This window comes from Tenebrio molitor, chromosome 8 (genome assembly GCF_963966145.1).
Source record: "Tenebrio molitor chromosome 8, icTenMoli1.1, whole genome shotgun sequence".
NCBI lineage: Eukaryota > Metazoa > Arthropoda > Insecta > Coleoptera > Tenebrionidae > Tenebrio > Tenebrio molitor.
Genome location: NC_091053.1, coordinates 894,525 through 913,469, shown reverse-complemented (window position 1 = coordinate 913,469; position 18,945 = coordinate 894,525). Strand labels below are relative to the sequence as shown.

Below are 18,945 nucleotides of genomic sequence, written 5' to 3'. Positions count from 1 at the left end.
GTCGCTTGACACCCACAAAAAGCAACCCCTATTATCATTTTTAAGCTTGTTAAGCACAAAAAAAGTTTTTTCGAGTTGGAAATCGCGTTTGCATGATATGTTCAGGTGTCATAGTTACATTTGGTTGTTTATAAAAGCGCCTCTAACATGATCTAACAACTACTACTAAGTGAGTACTGGGACAGAAAGCTTTACATCTCCTCCGAAAGATTGTAGTGATTTGAAAAAAACCTGATGATTTAACCGGGAATCGAACCCGGGCGGTATGGGTGACAAGCTAGTATCTAGCCCCTGAGCCATGACCACTACTACACTATTTTTAGTAATGCTTACTTAATATGTATCAATTGCTTTTGTTCACTCTGCGTAAAATGTCTTTTTTTCGTGGCGGTCTTGATGAAAAAACAGTTTTCAAAATTAAATATGTGCGAGAGTGGCGGCTGAAAAACCTTGGGGGATTTATGAAATCTACCCTCACGGTGGCGTCCGGGTGTCGGATCCGGCTCGGAAAGAAATAAAAAACTTCTTAATTTCGAGCGATTTGGGGTAAGTGCGCCCCAGAGACCAATAGAATACAGTTTTGCTTTCATATCGGTCTTAACCTTCGACACGGGCATCGTGCCGCCCCCGATCCCGTACACTTCCACTTCCACTAAGGGCGCGTTAGAGTCATCAGCGTGATACTAAATTGGGTCTTGTTTTTCGATTTTGGATGTTATTTGACCACCCACGCATATTACATCGCTCGAAGTGGGTTGGCCATTAGGTGAATTTATGGTTGCAGTTTCTGATTGAAAAATTCCAAATATACCACAGCAATTAGCCGTTGTTTACGGTGCCGACAACGGGTATTGCCTGGTAGTCGACTACATAAACGGCTCGTTATGATTTCATTAAGGATAAATAAGAAATCCAACTTGCCTCAACTTCCTAACGAGGAGAGTCGACTTTGACAATTAAGAGCCTCCTCGGTTCGCATTTATGTACTCGCCGGGGACCCTTCGGTGTATAAATCAAAAAGAATGGGAGTGCACGCGACCCGGGGCACTTTTGCCTCTCGCTTGATTAAAGTACAACAACAATTAAGCGAAAAGGTGGTAAACCGAAATGTAGCTAGTATCGGAGGCAAGAAGTTGTGAAGTTACCAAGAGGAGAACTTTGTTCCAATATGTTTATCTGCGCCTCTGGTTTGTAACGCGTCCCGAAATCAAGCGATTTAATTAGTTGATGGAATCCTGGCCAGGAACCGAACGAAATGAAGTGGAGGAGTTCCAGTTATTATGTATTTTCATAAATTCCACCCTCGCAACGTCACTTTATCTTTTAAAAGATTCCTCCGCTTTATTGCCCGCCTTTATGACATTCTGTTTTTTTACTCTAATAATCTTAGAGGTCGGAATTTAAAAAGTTTTGATATTAAATACCTGGAAAGTTATTTCGTTTTTGGGTCGGACATAAATCACGCGACGTCACGTGATTTACGGTCTACCAAAAGGGAGTCGAAATCACCGGATCCGGTTATAATTGAAGTGTTATTGTCAGAATTCGCGACCCACCAGCTAATTAGTGGTAATGTAGTTTCATTAACTGCAGATCGAAACAGCTTTGTAACTAGTTGTGTTAATTGTAATTAAATGCCGCTTAAACTTTATGGTAATCGGTTCGCGCGGATGGTAAAACTCTCCGGGGTACGCCATCTCACCGGAGACCCCGAAGAAGCATCATCTTCCTTTCGTCTGTCGATTCCTCCTGGTTCCAAGATTAAAATTTTATAAAGAGCAAAAAGCTGCTCGTTAAGTTCCTTAAAAGCCATCATCTGGCTTGTAAAATGCAGATAAAACTTAAATTATGGAAATAAAGTTTACGGCCGCGGAATTACCGATCGAACATGAGAAGGCAGTACCTGATTGGATTCGCTTTTCACCCATTCGAATCGTTGAAAAAGCAATCGTACTTTGGACCGTGCAGAAATTAAAGTGCCTTGAAAAGTGCGTACGAAAAAGTGCGTCCGAAAAAGAGTTACTTTTCGTCTGCATGGGAGTACGTAAAATGACCTTTTTCATTAAGGGTGCCTAAAAAGTGTTTTGCTTCTACGTCAGACAATGAACGGATCGTTACAAATTGCTAACGTATTCCAGTGGTTTTGATTAATTGCTTCGTTTTCCCGTTTTTAAATTTAAATAAATTTCTCAACTTGCATGTGAAACAAACCCATTAGCTGCATTAAAAGTCGGAAGTGGTGTCATTACTTGTAAAAAAAATTAATAAATTATCACCAGCCCGGAAACCTTTCAGAGCAGTTCGCTTCTCACCAAAGTAAAAAATATAGTTGGCTGGTCACGAACGCAGCAAAATATAGTCAATAAAGAAGGTGGTATTGGCACCAGTTCTGCTTTTCTAATTGTGGATCAGATAAATCGTTACAAAATATCGGGTATTCAATTAATTATTCTCGAAGTGGGCGTTGAAGAGTCGATTGTGAATGCACCACGGATTACGATCACGGATCAGCTGTTTAAATCTAACCTCACTTTTTGCGTTGGGTTTTTGCGCTGCCGACTGACGAGTGGTCGCTGGTTCATGTCCGGCTCGAAGGACCAAACTGTCGGGGCGTTGACTCGAGTGTTGCAGCACCAAAACTTTGAAGAGAAATTTAAATGACCACCTGATATATCTGATTAGTAATTAATTACTGTTTGCTTTATTAACGTACAATGTTTTAAAAGTCAGAAAAGTGGCAGTAATGAAGCACAAAGTTTGCGTAACTTTCTTTCAGGTGTATCAGATATGAACACCGAAGTAAAGTGTAGGATCATGATTACTCCTGAGTGAATACTGTTCCAGGAAAAGTTTGTTAATGTTGTAATAATATTTAAAAGAATTTTTACAGAGGTCACAGTTTTTGTCGATTTTTATCTTATCTTAAATTTACAAACGTATCTACCGAAAACATTAATTTGCTTCTCCCATTTTTCTTGATGCGGAGGTGATTTTGAAAGATATTGTCTACCGATTGGGCTATTTTGTGATGAGGAAATGTCACTCCTCGAGGCAGATTTATTTGAGCAGTTTGGAAAAACGAACAGTCCCGTCGATAATTTAAAATTTTAATTAACTCGGCCCAAGTCGACACAACAGTTATCTAAATGGTGAAGCTCCAAGAGAAGGCCGTAAATAATTGTGCACCACCACCGCAGAACTCTTCTAGCGATAATAATTACCGTTGCGCGTTCAATTGAACACTGTAATTATTGTCAATATGCTAATTTATTTTATTGTTGTTGTTGATCGGGTCGACCTTTGTCGGTGCGCATTGTTCCGGAAAATTCGTCGTTCGTCGCTAATATTTTGCATGATGTGCAGCTTTAATTGCAGCCGGTTCGATTCCCTTTGTTGCAATTGGCAGGCAAAGTTTGAACTGTTGAAGCGTCGAAGGGAAAATGTTGTCGTGCGATTTGCACACAATCTATCGGCAATGTGGAAAGCGGAAAAATGGTAGGTAGGAACGAGGAAGTTAATTTCCCAATGTGGTGTACACGTAAGCGCTCACGTTCAAGTGGCGGAGTAATTTATACCTTCCTGAATTTCGAGTCCATCAGAAGTGATTGTTCCCAATTGATTTTTCTTTTATAACACGGCTTACGTACTAGACACAATCGATTCACAGGAAATTACACACTCCATGGAAGGGAGCCGTTTCGAAATATAGTGGTTATTGTTGTTGGAGTGACGGTGGTATCGGAGGAGTCTCCTCCCAATTATTAGAGGTTTTTTTCTGCTCCGGTGCAGGTGTCTAATCAACGGAATCAAAGCCGAATCATCAGCAGGAAATTAATGACGTTGGGACTTGTCAAAGGATGATGTAGTAGTTCGCATTTGCATGAGGAGAGATAAATAGGACGGTTAAATATTTATAAACGTGCTAAAACTCAATTAATGTTTTCACTCGTGCAGTCCTCCGCCCGTTTCTCATTAGATTCGGCGATTATTAAGGGAAAGGGTTACATCCAGATTTGGTAAAGGGATTGTCTGATTCGCCACCTCTTCCCCCGACCCGAGTTTCCTACATCCGCATTAAATACGAGAGCCAACTGGTCACAAATAGAATATAACAAAAATTAGAAGAACAAAAAAAGTTATCGTATGCAAAAATCTGGGAGAAGAATAGAAGAATTTCAAACGCGAACTCCTGGAACATCACTTGGAGGAACGAAAGGAGCAAGTCACTGCTTTGAACGAGAAAGAAAAAATCATGAAAATGTTCTTCTTGATGTCCCGCAGTCCGTTGAGCAGTATCGAGTCTCTCCCATGATTTTCCTTGTTCTTCTAGTCCTAGACCCTTGGACCCTTCACGTTCCTTTGACATAATTGCTCTTTGTCCAAAGGCGCAAACGATGTACCGAGTTCCGAACTCAAAGGAAATGAAATGAAATGAAAAAAACCCACACCAAGTCAGGCGGTCCCGGGATTAGAACCCCGGACCTTCCGAGTGCAAAGTGGCGCGCTAGGCGCTTGGCCACGATGCTCGGTTGGAAGTAAGAAACTGCATTCTGAACTTATAGCTTCCACTAAGAAGAATGCTTTCCACGGAAAATTCAGAGAAAGCTGTTCCGAATGACGCAAGGTTTCAAACCAGGACCTTAAGGTGCTCTATCCCAGCAGGAAGGCGTTTTTGCGAATTTTTTCGGAAATGAGAGCTTATTCGGTGTATTGATCTGTCACGTTTGGAATTATTAGTCCGATTTGTCGTAGAACAAGTCTGGTGAAGACTCTTCCAACAAAAACAAGCCCTCCCTGTTCGCATTCGGGATCGATCCGTGCGGCTTATTTGGTAAAAACGGAGCGTCCCGCAGACATTGTGGTATTGCTTTAAATCATTCCATGTCCAAGCAGAGACATGCTCGATTTCGCAGCGGCAATACCGATCGTGATAGGAACGATTTCCTATCTTTCTAGTGCAACCATCACATTGCTGATACATGCACGGGGGACCGCGAGATAATCCAATCGTTCAAGTTTGTCGTTTTTATTTGCAGCACACGCTGACTGGACATTCTGGCAAGGTGATGGCGGCCAAGTTTCTCGGCGAAGCGTCCAAAGTCGTCACCGGCAGTCACGATCGTACCCTTAAGATATGGGATCTCAGAAGCAGAGCCTGTAAGTATAGACTTGTTCGTGTTTAAGTCGGAGTGGTCGCGTGTGTTATCGTACACAGTTATCACAGACGGCGGACTAATTATTTTTTCTACGGTGTACGGTTGTAACCGCCAACGTTTTAAAAAAACACCCAGATATTTTTTTTACTTGTTCCAAGCACAGTAGAGAATCGAGAGAATCAATTCTAAATGTTTCTCCAACGCATAAAAGTATTGGAATCGGTCAAAAAATATGTTGAAAAATTTTCGCAAAAATAATTATGTATGTATATGTCAAAATCTACAAATTTTGGAGAGATTCCTTCTGGGACTTTGTTGTAGACCTCGATGAGCTCAACATGTCTCGTGGACGTGGTTTTCGCGCCAGGGTAACAGTTTGACCCAAAGGCGTTAGTCAGCGTCACGCCACAGACGCACCCTTGGCAATTTTTTTTTGGAATGTGCTGACTGCGACCCTCGTGGTTCGTTTTTCTGGTGCCGGAGGAGAGTGAAACCGGTGCGAGACGGAACAAACAGGACAAAAAAAGTTGGACGCGTCCGGTCTGTCGCTCGGGGCCTCACCGGTGTAACACCTCGGTCCCGTCGTCAGTTTCCGGCGGATACCTGAGACGTCTGTTCGTTCCGCATCATTGTTCGGAGTTATTGCATTTTGATGTCCATTAACGGTGCCGAAAGAGACGCCAGCCGCCGATTTTAATATCGTCGAAAGGAAAAATAGTAAAAAAGCCGTTAACAATTTATGGGACACTTCATCCTCCTCCTCTACCTACTCCATCGGAGGAGATTAAACGTTGAAAGATTGTCGGGGACGAGACCGGGTGGGTGGGGGTCAGAGAAGAGAAAAAGGGGACGAAATCGATGTCTGTTCGTTCACAAATTTTCTTGTCACCGGCGCGTCACTAACTTCCCCAAATTGATTTTAAATTAAATTATGAGACGACATTTTTCAACACTTATCTGTATTCTGCATACTTTTCTATGTTAAATTCAGACTGGGACCGGAATTAATGGTTTTCCCTGTTCTGTGTAGCAGTTTTCAATTTATTTTATGGCCGCTGGAAGTTGTGCCGCTCTGTGCGGTGGTGCATTTCCTAGCTGGGAAAACTTTCATATGGGACCGATGCACGATTTACGGTACCATCCACACCGATTTAATGGACTACGTTGGTTGCACTGTCTACGCCTTAATTTCTTTTCCGGGCTGCCGCCAGTAAACTGGCGCCATACTTGAAACACTAACACTTTCAACCCCTGTCGTGAAATTTAAATTCTTATTTTTCAACTTATCACTAATAAGCACGAGTTGTTCTGGTAATAAAAACACAACACGGCAGTGATTTTAAAATTCATTGGGAAAGATGTCGTGTCTATAAAATTCGGTAATGAAATGTAATTAGTTTTATGCAAAAAAATATCTTGTTTCTGCCTTTTTAAAATTTAATTTCCTCCCTTTTTTATTAAATCGTCTGCAAATTGAGGTGTAAAATGGGTCATAAAAAACAAAAATATATGTTGTTGGAACAAATGCTGCCTTGCAATTAACCATTTTTATAAAATATGATATACAGGGTGTATTTTTAAAATGTGCCGAAATTTTACCAACGAGGCTGTGGAACAACGTAGAACACTAAAAGCAATAAAAAAAAATTGTAGCTTAAAAAATAAATGTCATTTTATTTTTTGACAGAATTTTTTAAATATTATTTCCGAGTTCTACATGAAGCCAGTAGCTCGTGGTTAAAATTTCTGCACAACTTTCAAAAACACCCTGTATATTGAAAGATTTTTCTGTGGAGTAGTTTTTCCTCCTTCAGGTGACTTTTCTCTCTTTTCGACCTTCCTCAATGTTTCCAATTAATTTTCAAACACCAATTCGATTTCAAAATGACGCACATCATCGATAATGACAAGTCCTTTGGAAGACAGTGTCAACATCGACCACCACGAACCACTCATTTGGAGATCCCCATTTACGCAAGCCGGTCTTTATCGAGCAACATGGTATGTGAATCGATGAAAATTACACGTTCTCGTTGTTAAAGGCACAATCAAGGCTGATCTACATCTGCAAGATCGGTCGACGTGTTTGAGTGAAAATTTACATTCCTTCATCGCCCGAGCTGATGCCGACAGCATCACTCGATTGATTCATGAATCTTCGAATCCGGCGCGAACGCACCTCTATTGTGTATTTTAGCCGCGGTACGGTCTACGAATTTTAACAAACACCCCCGACATTGTCGAATTGACATTTAAATTCGACGTGTCGCAGCGATGCAAATTTGTTGCTGCAAGGGCCGGACGTGAGATCGACTCCTAAAGAGCCGGATGGACGCAGAAAGTGTGATGGTGGCAGGGAAAAAAGCGCGGGGCTGCGTGGAGACCCTTGCGGAACACAAACCGCCAAATGTATTGTTCTCTCGTTTTATGGCCGAAAGTATAGAGGAAAGAACACAATAGAATTGTCTCTCCAGGCAGTAAAAGTAAAAACGTCCCGAGTAATTGTTTATTAATTAATACTCCTATAAATTATACAACATTGTTTTTGACGTTAATGTCTTCGACTTGCATGAAAAATAGGCAAAAATTACATTTTCCTTATGTTTTTTGACTAAATCCAATTGTGCCGCTTTAGCCTCTTCGAGGATGTCCCACGCAACAATCTCTTTTCTACCAGAATTAATTTTTCCAATAAAATAAACGTGACCTTGGTAACGGCAAGTGTGCTTACTCTGATGCTCTAATTATGAGAAAGTTTTTCTAGATTTTAGTGTTTTTTTTTCCCTCCGCAGTAAGTTTCATTTCCTCCTCCGTGTGATTACTTTACCCAATTTTTTGATTTTGTTTGTTTCGTTTTTAACTAGTAAAAAATTCCGATTTTAGCGAGATGATTGTTGAAAAGCTCACATATCCTTCACACCACAGGTGTGTAAAAGAACTTGATTGCTCCAGCAAAAAATGCTCCGTAATTACTGACCGCTAATAGATCTGATAGAGATGTTAACACTGTTTTTTTCCTACACTCTTGAGAATACCTCATTCCTGGTATAAATAAAAAACACAAACAATATTATATGCTAACAAGCAACTATTTGCTTACTTACATAAATTATATGCTTCGTAATTAGATGTATATTCAACAATATTTTATGGGATTCCGTTATAATAACGCCATTCCCATATTTGACATTCGCCGTTTCTCAGTATTTTAATATAATCTGATTTAGCAGACGATTATAATTTTTACGGTTATCAACATTCCGTCTGTTATTATCACTTCTTTTCTTTTCATCTTCATTTCGCGTTCGCCAGCTGCACGCTAAGGCGTTACCCTCCAGTCTAAAATAAAGTACTTCATTATTATTATACTTTATTTAAAAAAATTGTATATTATTTGACGAGCTAATAATGCCTATCATAATCCACGAGGGTGAAAGTTAAAAAACGAGCCGCAGGCGAGTTTTTTAATCACCACAGTGGATTGTAGGCATTATTCGCGAGTTAAATACAACGTTTTATCTACGACCTACGACTTTTTTTCATAAAACACTTAGATTACAAAATTTTTAAGATCTGTGACTTATGATAAATCACAAGTGACTTATAATAAGTCACGGGTGTAATTTATAACTAGCATAATGTATCTATATTTACGTAATGAATAAACGTATTATTTAACAACTTTATTTTACTTTTTTTGGGAAACTTCATTTCACATTTTACTAAAATTGCACTTTTTTAAGCTGGTTTACCTAATCTAAATATCTACAACTTTTTGAATTGGTGCTGCAAAAATGATGCGTGTGAACCACTTTTGTACGCGTGTGATTACCACACTCGCTGCGCTCGTGGGTGTAACGTTCCCACTTGTAAAAAAAGTGAATATTTTTGCAGGTATAGAGACGAAATTCGCCGGTTCCAGCTGCAACGACTTGGTGATAGTGGACAGTTCCGGATCCACCATCGTCAGCGGTCACTTCGACAAGAGCATACGTTTCTGGGACACCCGTTCGGAATCCAGTGCCAACAATATCCTCTTCAACGGCAAAGTGACGTCGTTGGATCTAACCAGGGGTGAGTGGCACCCTCTGGTCCAATAAAATTAAGGGTTGCGAGATAAAAAGCGATTCACCGTGATTTTGAAATTTTTTCAAAGTTTCCGGGTTGCGAAGGTGTGGCAGGTGAGCCGATGGCGTCTGAATCGGCAGCGTCTTCACTAATTGTAATTGTAAATTCCGGCTAATGCCGGAAAAGTCGAGCGTCGAGGCGCGTTCATTGTGCGCGCCCGAGAAAACTCACTAATGCAAACTAATTATGTAAATTTCGTCACCTGATTAAATAAATCTAACTTCCTCACGAACGGCCGCCGCGCCCCCGAGCGGAAATAAAAACAGCCGAGATAACACGCCGGACTGCATAAATTTTAATCCGGCGGGGACGCCGTCGCGATCTGGGGGCTCGTTCGTTGAAAACAGGGATGCGGGGCGACGCGTCGACTTTATTTGTCGACATGTCGACAATACGTCATCAATGTAATCAATGTCATCAATGTCGATAAAACGTCGACAAATGTGAGGTTACATATGAAATAATAGGTATGTCATTTCAAAATTTCCTTAGATTGTCACAAATTAAAAAAACTGCCTGATTATGCCCATATCAACAAAGTGTCAAAAAATTAATTAATTAATGTCAATTAACGTCATACTGTCATACAAGATGATGATAGGCAGGGATGGGTGGCGACGCGTCAACTTTATTTGTCGACATGTCGACAATACGTCATCAATGTCATCAATGTCGACAATGTCGATAAAACGTCGACATTGCGTCAACAATAACGTCAACAATGTCGTAATCTCGACACTGTCGACGTTGATGACATTCTCGACGTTGATAACATTGTCGACATTGTTGACATTCTCGACGTCTACTTAATTGTCGACGCGTCGACAATAACATAGTCGACACGAATTGTCGACATCCCCCATTCCTGGTTGAAAGGTGGATTCGTTTTGCAGATGCCAACTACCTGGTGTGCTGCGTCAGAGACGACACCCTCAAGCTCCTCGACCTGAGGATGAACCAAGTGGTCAAGTCGTTCAGGTGAGTTGCGTTTGTTCGCGTCGTCGAAACATAAATTTCCGGGATGTAACCGATAGCCATTAAAGTCCACCCCAAGTTGCGTAATGATTTATGCTCCATCGTAATTAATGCCCATTAATGCGAATACAAAACTTGGTCGGTGCTGCAATCAAAACCTCTGCCGGTCATTAGGGAACGAAAATTGTAGGTGCGTCGGACGTGTCGGGGCGTAATTATCGATCATCGAACTGATCCGCGTGATCGGCGACGGTGTTACGCAACGTTTTTCACGTTTTCTCTCACACTTTCCAAAACGTAAGAGGGAAATTGGGACGGCGAAGAAGTGCACTGCGGCGACTGGGGAGTTTGTTTTGGGAAAAAAGCAAAAATTAAAGCGCTACGTCTTAAAACACGGCACATTAAAGGAATATTTAACTGTATAATGAGCACGGAAAGCTCCACGCTTCCTGAGCTTGCTCGTATATTTTGAACTTTCCTCGTAGATTGTGGAATTGTTTTCGTGAAAATTTGAAAAACCTGAAAATTGTTTGTCGTTTTTATTTTGGATTTTTCAAATTGTCTATTGAAAAAAAATTAAAATTTTTGCAATTTGAAAATAATCTGTCAAGTTCATCTCTTTCTCAGAGGCAGCAACTACCTTCGAATATCAAACAGATTCAATATTTTTTGTTCGATACCTCCCTAGAAAGTGAGTCTGTATCCATAGTTACCAGTGGGTGAAGATTTCACTTTCGCTCACGCATAATCGAAATTCGATTTTATGAAAACGAACACGCAATTCGCGTGAACAAAAGCTTTTTCGTAGTGGAAATAACTAAGTATTAAATTTTGTTGATGCCAAAATGGCCCATTTTGTCTAATTGACGTACACGATATTTTATACTGATGGTTCTTCCTTAGCATATTTTCTTCTCGATCTACGTTCAAGATTTTGACCACCTAAAAGTGGAAGATCATTATCAGAAGAAACAGTTGCTTGTTCTTCTTATTGAGCCACACGTCCATTGTTGTTCCGCCATCTTGAGTGGATCATTCTGCGCGAGATAAAAAATATGATACCCGGCGCCTCCACCATTTTTATATCTTGACGAAAAGATGGATTAAATTATTTGGACAGGTTTCCAGAATTATAAATCTCTTTGGACGAGGTCCCCTGGAAAAACTGATTACGAAGGAAAGCCAGTCCTGTCCGCGAGGTGGAAATCTTTGTAAAATGCATATTAGTCATTGAGTCATTGCCTCCTCGGTGTATTTTCCCCATTGTGAAACATTAGGATTCGAGTAAAAGTTGGGCGACGTGATCGATGCCGTTTAAAAAGCCGATAAAATTCAATCGGCGATATAAAAATAAATCTGTCATGTCGAGGGTTAATTTTATGTGGATATCTCGAGAGAAAAAAGCTTTCGCTTCGACGGAACGCGACTTTATGGCCTGATATTTACAGTGCGAGGCGTTATTGGCGTATTGTTAAGCAAAAACGGCGCAATAAAACCGGACCAATGTACTTATCGCGGATTCCCCGTAGAAGTGGCCATTATCGCCGCGACGGAACGATTTCCAGTAGCTGAAAACTGTAAAATTTCCCGATAAACTTGACCTGAATCGTGAAAGTGCGCCAAGGAATTGCACGGAGGACGAGGCAAAAGGTGCGTTAAGTGGGGCCCGGCCGTGCTATTTTCCCTTGACTCCGGATTTGTAACAGTCAAATATAAAATTCTGTGCAATTCATTTTTTTTTGTTATGTACAAAGTGCGTCGAAGACTACATTTTTCAGTATCCTTGAAGAGATCAGCAACGTTTAAAAAAGAGAAGTTTATTAAAATTAATCTAATGAATAACAATCAAAGTTTTATTTATTTCAAACAATAAAGTTGCATGAATTTTATATTCCGTGTTTCACTTTTTTTTGGAAGGACTCTTTTTATTATTCGATCCAAGGACACTTTCGTATTTTGTTTTTTGTTTATGGTACGCTGCGAATTTTATTGTTGATGACCTTTGTCTCCTTTTACTGTTCTAGTCCAGTCGTTTATTCTAAGAGTAAAAAAAACATATTGTATCAATTGAGGCTTAGACGTGAGACACGTTAAAAAGCGCCCCACGAAATATGTCAATTTCGCTTGATTTATAGATTCATCGGTTCGGATCGGCTCGGTAACAATTAATTGAAAAAAATCAAAATGTTGCCCAAAAGTTTCAAAGAAAATGTACATTTTATACTAATTTTTATGAAGAAATCTCTAATCCCAATTATACGGGGTGTTTCAAAATTGTCGAAATCCGAATTCAAAGCGTGGTAGGGAAGGACCCAGTGGAGCTTGTAAATACTTAGAAAAAAAAATCGCTCTTCCTGAAGAAGATATAAGCACTTTAATTTTGTTGCATTTATAGCAGTCTGCATATTAAAAAATTACAAAAATTTAAGATTTTTTTACTCCCAAGTAAAGCTATTCTTCAAAAAATTGTTTTATGTTATTATTTTCCACAATCATCTACACTGAAATTTTGAGACACCCTGTATATTGATAATTAATTTATTAATTTGTTAATAATATTAGTGAAGGACTGGTTTTCATTCATAATCAGTTTTCCAAAGGACCTCTTTCTTTATAATGCTAAAAATTATTTCTAATAATTTTCGATAAAACATAAAATTTTAATTTTTCAAATGATCTCTGGGATGTATTATTTATGCGAAATTAATATTCTCTATTTAATAATTAAAAAAGGGGTAATTATGATTTTTTATGCATTATTACCAAAGACGATACTAAAATAGCTATTTGTGCAATAAGTTAGGAAATGTAATTTTTTTCCGTGTTAGGCACGAGGCGATAGCCGAGCTATTGTCTAGATTTGTTCAGAGTCAGAAGGTTATTGTTTTTTTCCACAGAAAATGTCTTCACTATCGAAAATTGAATAACACATAATTATTTTTTACGCCTTTTTGTCTTGGCTTTGATTTTCTTAATACAGGAGCTGGATTTCTTCTTTTTCTTCAACTTTCAAATCCCTCTTCTTTGAATTCTTACAAATTGCGTCTCTCACAATTACCCGGATTTATTAACACAACCTTGTTATTTATTTTCAAGCCAGCGAAACTACTGTTTTTATTTCTTTCCGTGATTCAGTTTCAATTCAATTACGCGTCTTATCTTTATAAGTTTTTCATTCGATTTAGATTTTTTTGTTAGAATTGTTTAGTTTTGTCGGTAAAAACTGTGCTCTTTTTCTGTACATCGAGAAGAAAACATGTTTTGTATTTGACGAAGGAATTCGATCTCGCCACGTCATACACTCAAAGCACATCGAAAATTATTAACGACCAGACCGTTATTTATTTTTAATGGAATCTCCGGCAGACCTAGAGGGAACGTTGATTGTTGGTGTTTCTTTTTTGGTAGCGACGCCTTGTAAATCATGCAGAGACTCGAGTCGCAAGCGCAAAATATCCGGAGAAGGCGTAATTAAAAGCGTCCGAATGATCCCTCGATAGGTTTCAGCGAGTAGAGAATAAAGCGACAAAGTTTCGGTCGTCGATGTTTCTTCCGCCTTCGGTGGCAGGATCTGTGCCGGCGTCCATGACCCGAGAGACAATAAAGGGCAGATAATTCATATCGGCGGAAAACTAGCTGACTGCTCGGGTATTTTTAAAGCCGGTTCATAAAGCTCCTCCGCTATCTTTCGTTCGCCTTTGAATTTTCAGTCTTTTGAGCGACTCGGTAGATACGCTCAATCGTTCCTTAATCCTGACGAAATAACGACAATTCGCTTTGAGTCGCTATCTCAAACTGCGCCGTTATCGAACCAGAATATCGCACCCTATGATGTACTCCCCGTTCGATCGTAACGTTGCATTCGAGCGAACGCTCCGAATCCAATAAACATCTTTTTAAACAACTTATTCGGTGCCGACGCACACACAGAAATAAATTTATTCGAATAAGTGCGCTCCGACGATTCGGACTTGGCAGAGGGGTGCGTGCCTCGAAACGCCACCCCCCCACCGACCTCCCGAAATATTAATGCGCCCGCTTCGGGTCGAAAGTTGTCGAAAACACATCCGACCACTCTTCTCGACCCGAAAAACACGAACGATGATTAAATTATGGCCGGGAGGATTTTTACCAGGCGAGTTACCGGCAAGTTACGTAGGCAAATTTACGACTCCAGCGTATTGTAAGTTGCATAAAAACATATTAACCTCTTAGCTTTCAATTGATTCTTTTCGTAAGAATCAAAGAGTCAGTTTGTTGTATTTAGATTGCTCGGAGGATTTCATAAACGACGGATAAAATCATAATTCCAGCAACAGAGTTGTTTACTCATTGTTATTTCATCCCCGGTGTGTGGGTTGTTGTTGTTGACAAAAATCAGTCCCTCTTAAATTTATAAGTCAGACTGCAATTCTAAATGTATTTTCAATGAAAATAGAGCTCTTCCGGGGAATACACGTATAGCAACGGCTGTTCGAAAAGTCGCGCATTTGGAGTAGGCGTGTTTTAAAACGTTTGTCGTCACTTAACCTACATGACCTGAAATTAATAATTATTTAACAAGGGAGGAAATGGCACTTTACTACAGAAGTGTACGTTTTTTTTCTGCTACTTTAAAATCTAAATGAAACTTGCAGCATCAGAGTAAGCACACTTGTCGTTGGCAAGATCTCGTTTTATAAACAGTTTGATCGTCGCCACTTGTCTCGTTTTTACGAATTTTTCCAAGAATAAATTGAGACACCAAAACGGTATAAATCTATTTATTACCGAAAAAATCTACGAAGAGATATGAAATAGAATACATATGATTTATTCAAATATGAATGTCGAGAAGAAAAGGAAAGGATACGAGCCTTTTCAGCCACTCTGACGGGAAGATTCGGGATAGGTACGGTGAGGATGGGTGCGGAAGGGAGTAGGGGTACTGAGAGGTTGATACTGACTCAGCATTCGCCTTATTTGTGATATAAGACATCCCACGATGTGATGGTGTGGAGAAACTTTGAAAAAAACCCACACCTAGTACCGGGGTTAGAACCCGGGACCTCCCGAATGTAAAGTGGCGCGCTAAGCGCTTGGCCACAGTACTCGGTTGTCGAGAACATATGACGGAAACTATCGTTTTGGCACACTTTTCAGTCATCTTCCATCTTAACGACGAAGGAAAATATTCTTTTCTTTTCGAAAATTCGAATTATCGGTACAATTTTCCGGCTACCAGAGCTTTTTATTCAAGAAAACAAATATTAATCTGGCCACGTTTCAGTTATTATTCCAGAGATTCAAATTAGCACGACTAATTATGCATTCGTAAATAAGCTTTTGCTTGCATTTCTGTAATAAATTTCCAACTAAAAGTAAACAAACCTGTGATGTCCGTAGGATATCATAAAGCAAGACCGGTGAAAAAAATGTTTAAACGGTAGCCGTGTTTAATTAATAGATTTTGTGCTTAATAACAGGTGCTCGCATAATAAATTCATATTTACTTAACTAATTCATATTTGCATTGGTTGTGCGTGAATATTAATGTAGTCTTTGTTTTGGAAAGATAATTATGATAAAATATAGTCGTCCAAGTACGGCGACCGTAAATAATTGTCGACGGTAATATCACAAGTGGTCGGAATTGGCCGGTTTCATTTTTCAAGCAAGTGTCGTTGCCTGGCAACAATTTAACGAGGATTAATCGTCGATTAAAGTGGACACGATTTCTACGAAGACGAGGAAGAATGTGTTAAAAATTCGTATCTGGAGCACTTTAAGCTTCCCCAGAGCTTCAAAGGAACAAAATCTACGAAACTGTTAGCTTAGACTTTGGCTGAAACTGGTTGTCAACCCAAAGAAGATATTGGTGTAGTCTTGTTTTTGAAACCAACGAGGAAACAAGGAGACAACAGTTTTTGTGAACACAAGAAAGGGAATCAGAATCATGGTGCCCGTGGCGTCTTTCGGCGGTATTCATTTTTGTGCAATCACTTCCTGTAGCATAGTTTTTGGCGTGCCAAAAATGGAAGAAACGACAGTGGGGTTGATTCATTTGGTAAGATTGAAGTGTGCACAGTCGACTGTGCAGGTTTCAAGGAATAAAATGATTAAATTCCGTCGTTGAAGCAAACATTTTGCGCTAGTAGATTGGCCGTCTTGGTTGGATGTTCTTTAAAATGTATTTGATCGATCCCCTCCGTCGCACTGCATAGTTAATAACATCTTTTACAATTCAAAAGGAAGGCGGCCGGGGGCATGTGGCGTACGTCCTTCGCGATAAAGAAGTTCTCAAATACACCGGTCTGGTCGAGATGTTCTGGCGGGGTGGCTGTCGACTGGTGCAAGATTAATGACGTAAGATAAAAACGATGACTTTATGGCGATATCGGTCTCGCCCAGGGTGCCGTCTTATCGCGGCCGCTATCCACACGGAGAGGACCTGTTGGCGTCTCCACTTAACCCACTTTCGTCCGGCGCGCTCGAAGAAGTTAAGTGTTTAACGCGTTTTGTACGAAAATGAATCACCCCGACCCCCTGTCGGTCCCCGGCCGACGGTCCGCGTGATTTATTAGATATTCGACGGTGTTTTGGCGTGAAAACTCCGATCCGAAAACTTTAACCATTATCGCGCACTTCGCACTTAAATTTTTTCCATTTTTCTTGTCCCGCTTTAAAATTATTATGGATGGAAACACGAATTGGCGGGACTTGGTTCCTTTGTGCGGCGCGCGATGTCTCGTCAACGTCAGATAAAAGTTGCGCTGCTCACGCGAGACTTTTTCAACTCAAGAAAAGTGCTCTCGAGCAAATAATGTCGGTATTAATTTGTCATCTCGCGGGTTGACACGTTCGAATATTGACTGCGGGGGCTGTTGTCACACACTTGTTCTTCCTTCCAGCTGCGACGGATTCAAGGTGGGGTGCGACTGGGCGAGGGTCACTTTCAGTCCCGATGGGCAGTACCTGGCGGTGGGATCAGCCGACGGCAGCGTCTACATTTGGGGAGTCAACTCCTCCAAAGTCGAGGGCATCCTCAAGGAACACTCGTAAGTGCACTCTTTTTTTCTCTCAAATTTTATCTCGTCTCACTAGCTTGAGCTGTGCTGCTTCTTCACAACACCTCTCTCTCCAGATAGATCTGTTTTTAGAAGCGACGTTCCTCGACGACCAAAACACGCTACTTTACACCTCTTCGCCGAAATACCAGCCAGACCGAGTTCTGTGGCCAAGCGCCTAGCGCGCCACTTTACATTCCGGAGGTCCCGGGTTCTAACCCCGGTACTAGGTGTGGGTTTTTTTCAAAGTTTCTCCACACCATCACATCGTGGTATGTCTCATATCACAGATAAGGCGAATGCTGGGTCCAGTACCTTCCGCACCCATCCTCACCGACCCATCCCGAATCTTCCCGTCAGTGTGGCTGAAAACTCTCTGAAAAGCCTCAGAATGATGTATCCTTTCCTTTACCAGTCGTTTTTTTTTGACCCATCACAAGTGGCAACGCTTCCATTAATTGCCGGTTCTAATAGTATGTATTTTGCACGTCGGTCGCACCATAATTAATGATCTTGTTTTACTCGGGGTTAATTGCCGCGTTATTAAATTAAAAGTTGTAGGTGGTCCGCAGATCGATTTCGGCCGTCGACTCGGTCTCACACTGCAGATCGGCCAGTCGTGAATTTGGGACGTGCCGGAAAAACCCGCGAGGTAATCGATCCCGTTCGTAATTAGACGGTGCCGCCGCTGACGATGATTTATGTAAGATTTGGCGCCCAACTCGGGGGCGGTCGTCGAGGATCGTCGTTCTTTTTCCGCACCCTGGTAGTACCCGTTGGCTGCACGTCTGTGGTGTTTGTTACATGCTTTGTGAAGATCACATGGCCTCTTCTCCAGGTCCGCCGTGACAGCTACCGGGTGGCATCCGTACGGAACCATGCTCGCCACCGTCGACAGATCCAAGAAGGCCGTCATCTGGAGCGACATCTAACGTGCAGATACGCATCGCTTCGATTGTTTCCGAGTCAAATTGGCCTCGTCTTAAGTTACAAATCATCTTAAAGTCTAGTCTGTAAGATTAACATCACAAAAGCTTTCCGATTTTGTTGTTCTCGATGCAGCCAAACCACCACGTCAAGATGCATTACCTGTCTAAATGTTGTTGTTTGTTATTATTACAATGTTTTTTATTCGACCACCGTATATATATATTTTGTAAAAAAAAGTTGAAAGCTCGAAAAAAAAAACAACCACGGGCCCGAGTGTCGCCTTCGGGTCTTACGATGTAATGGAATTTATGACTATAAAGCTAATTTTTTAAGGTGGGTTTTCTTGATCCCTTGGTGCTCTCCTTTTCCCATCGAACAGGTTCGACTTTGCGCAAAAAAGCGTCGCGGCTGTTTCGATCAGATCGCGTGCACGGAGAACATTAATCCCGGCCGGCGGAGGCACGTTTGCGGGGCTTATTTTATCGTTGTTTGGATTTTTCCGAGAGGGATGGAGTCGTCGACATCGGATGGAATTGTCAATTGCGAGGTAAAAATCCAGGCATGTAGATGCGACCCAATAAGGGAGCCGGCGAATATGTGTCTCACGATATTCGGCCGACGAAAAAATTATACGGCGGCGCGACGCCTCCAGCCTCGTTTCGATTAAGCGCCGGTATTATCATATTTGCGAAATTGAATTTCTCCCTGGA

The 18,945-nt window shown here is 40.9% G+C and overlaps 1 protein-coding gene across 3 annotated transcripts in view; it reads left to right on the top strand.

Moving 5' to 3' along the window:
• The window catches only part of Atg16 (Autophagy-related 16), a 196,769-nt gene extending 178,202 nt beyond the window's left edge, over positions 1 to 18,567 (top strand). For 2 of the 3 annotated variants that reach the window (XM_069055619.1, XM_069055621.1), the window contains 5 exons: positions 5,037 to 5,157; positions 9,051 to 9,230; positions 10,178 to 10,262; positions 17,150 to 17,296; positions 18,123 to 18,567. In XM_069055619.1, the coding sequence (XP_068911720.1) occupies positions 5,037 to 5,157; positions 9,051 to 9,230; positions 10,178 to 10,262; positions 17,150 to 17,296; positions 18,123 to 18,237 (648 nt within the window). In that variant the 3' untranslated portion in view covers positions 18,238 to 18,567. The remainder of the gene's footprint in view (positions 1 to 5,036; positions 5,158 to 9,050; positions 9,231 to 10,177; positions 10,263 to 17,149; positions 17,297 to 18,122) is intronic. The other variant, XM_069055620.1, reaches the window with a different exon arrangement.
• The last annotated feature ends 378 nt before the right edge of the window (positions 18,568 to 18,945 follow it).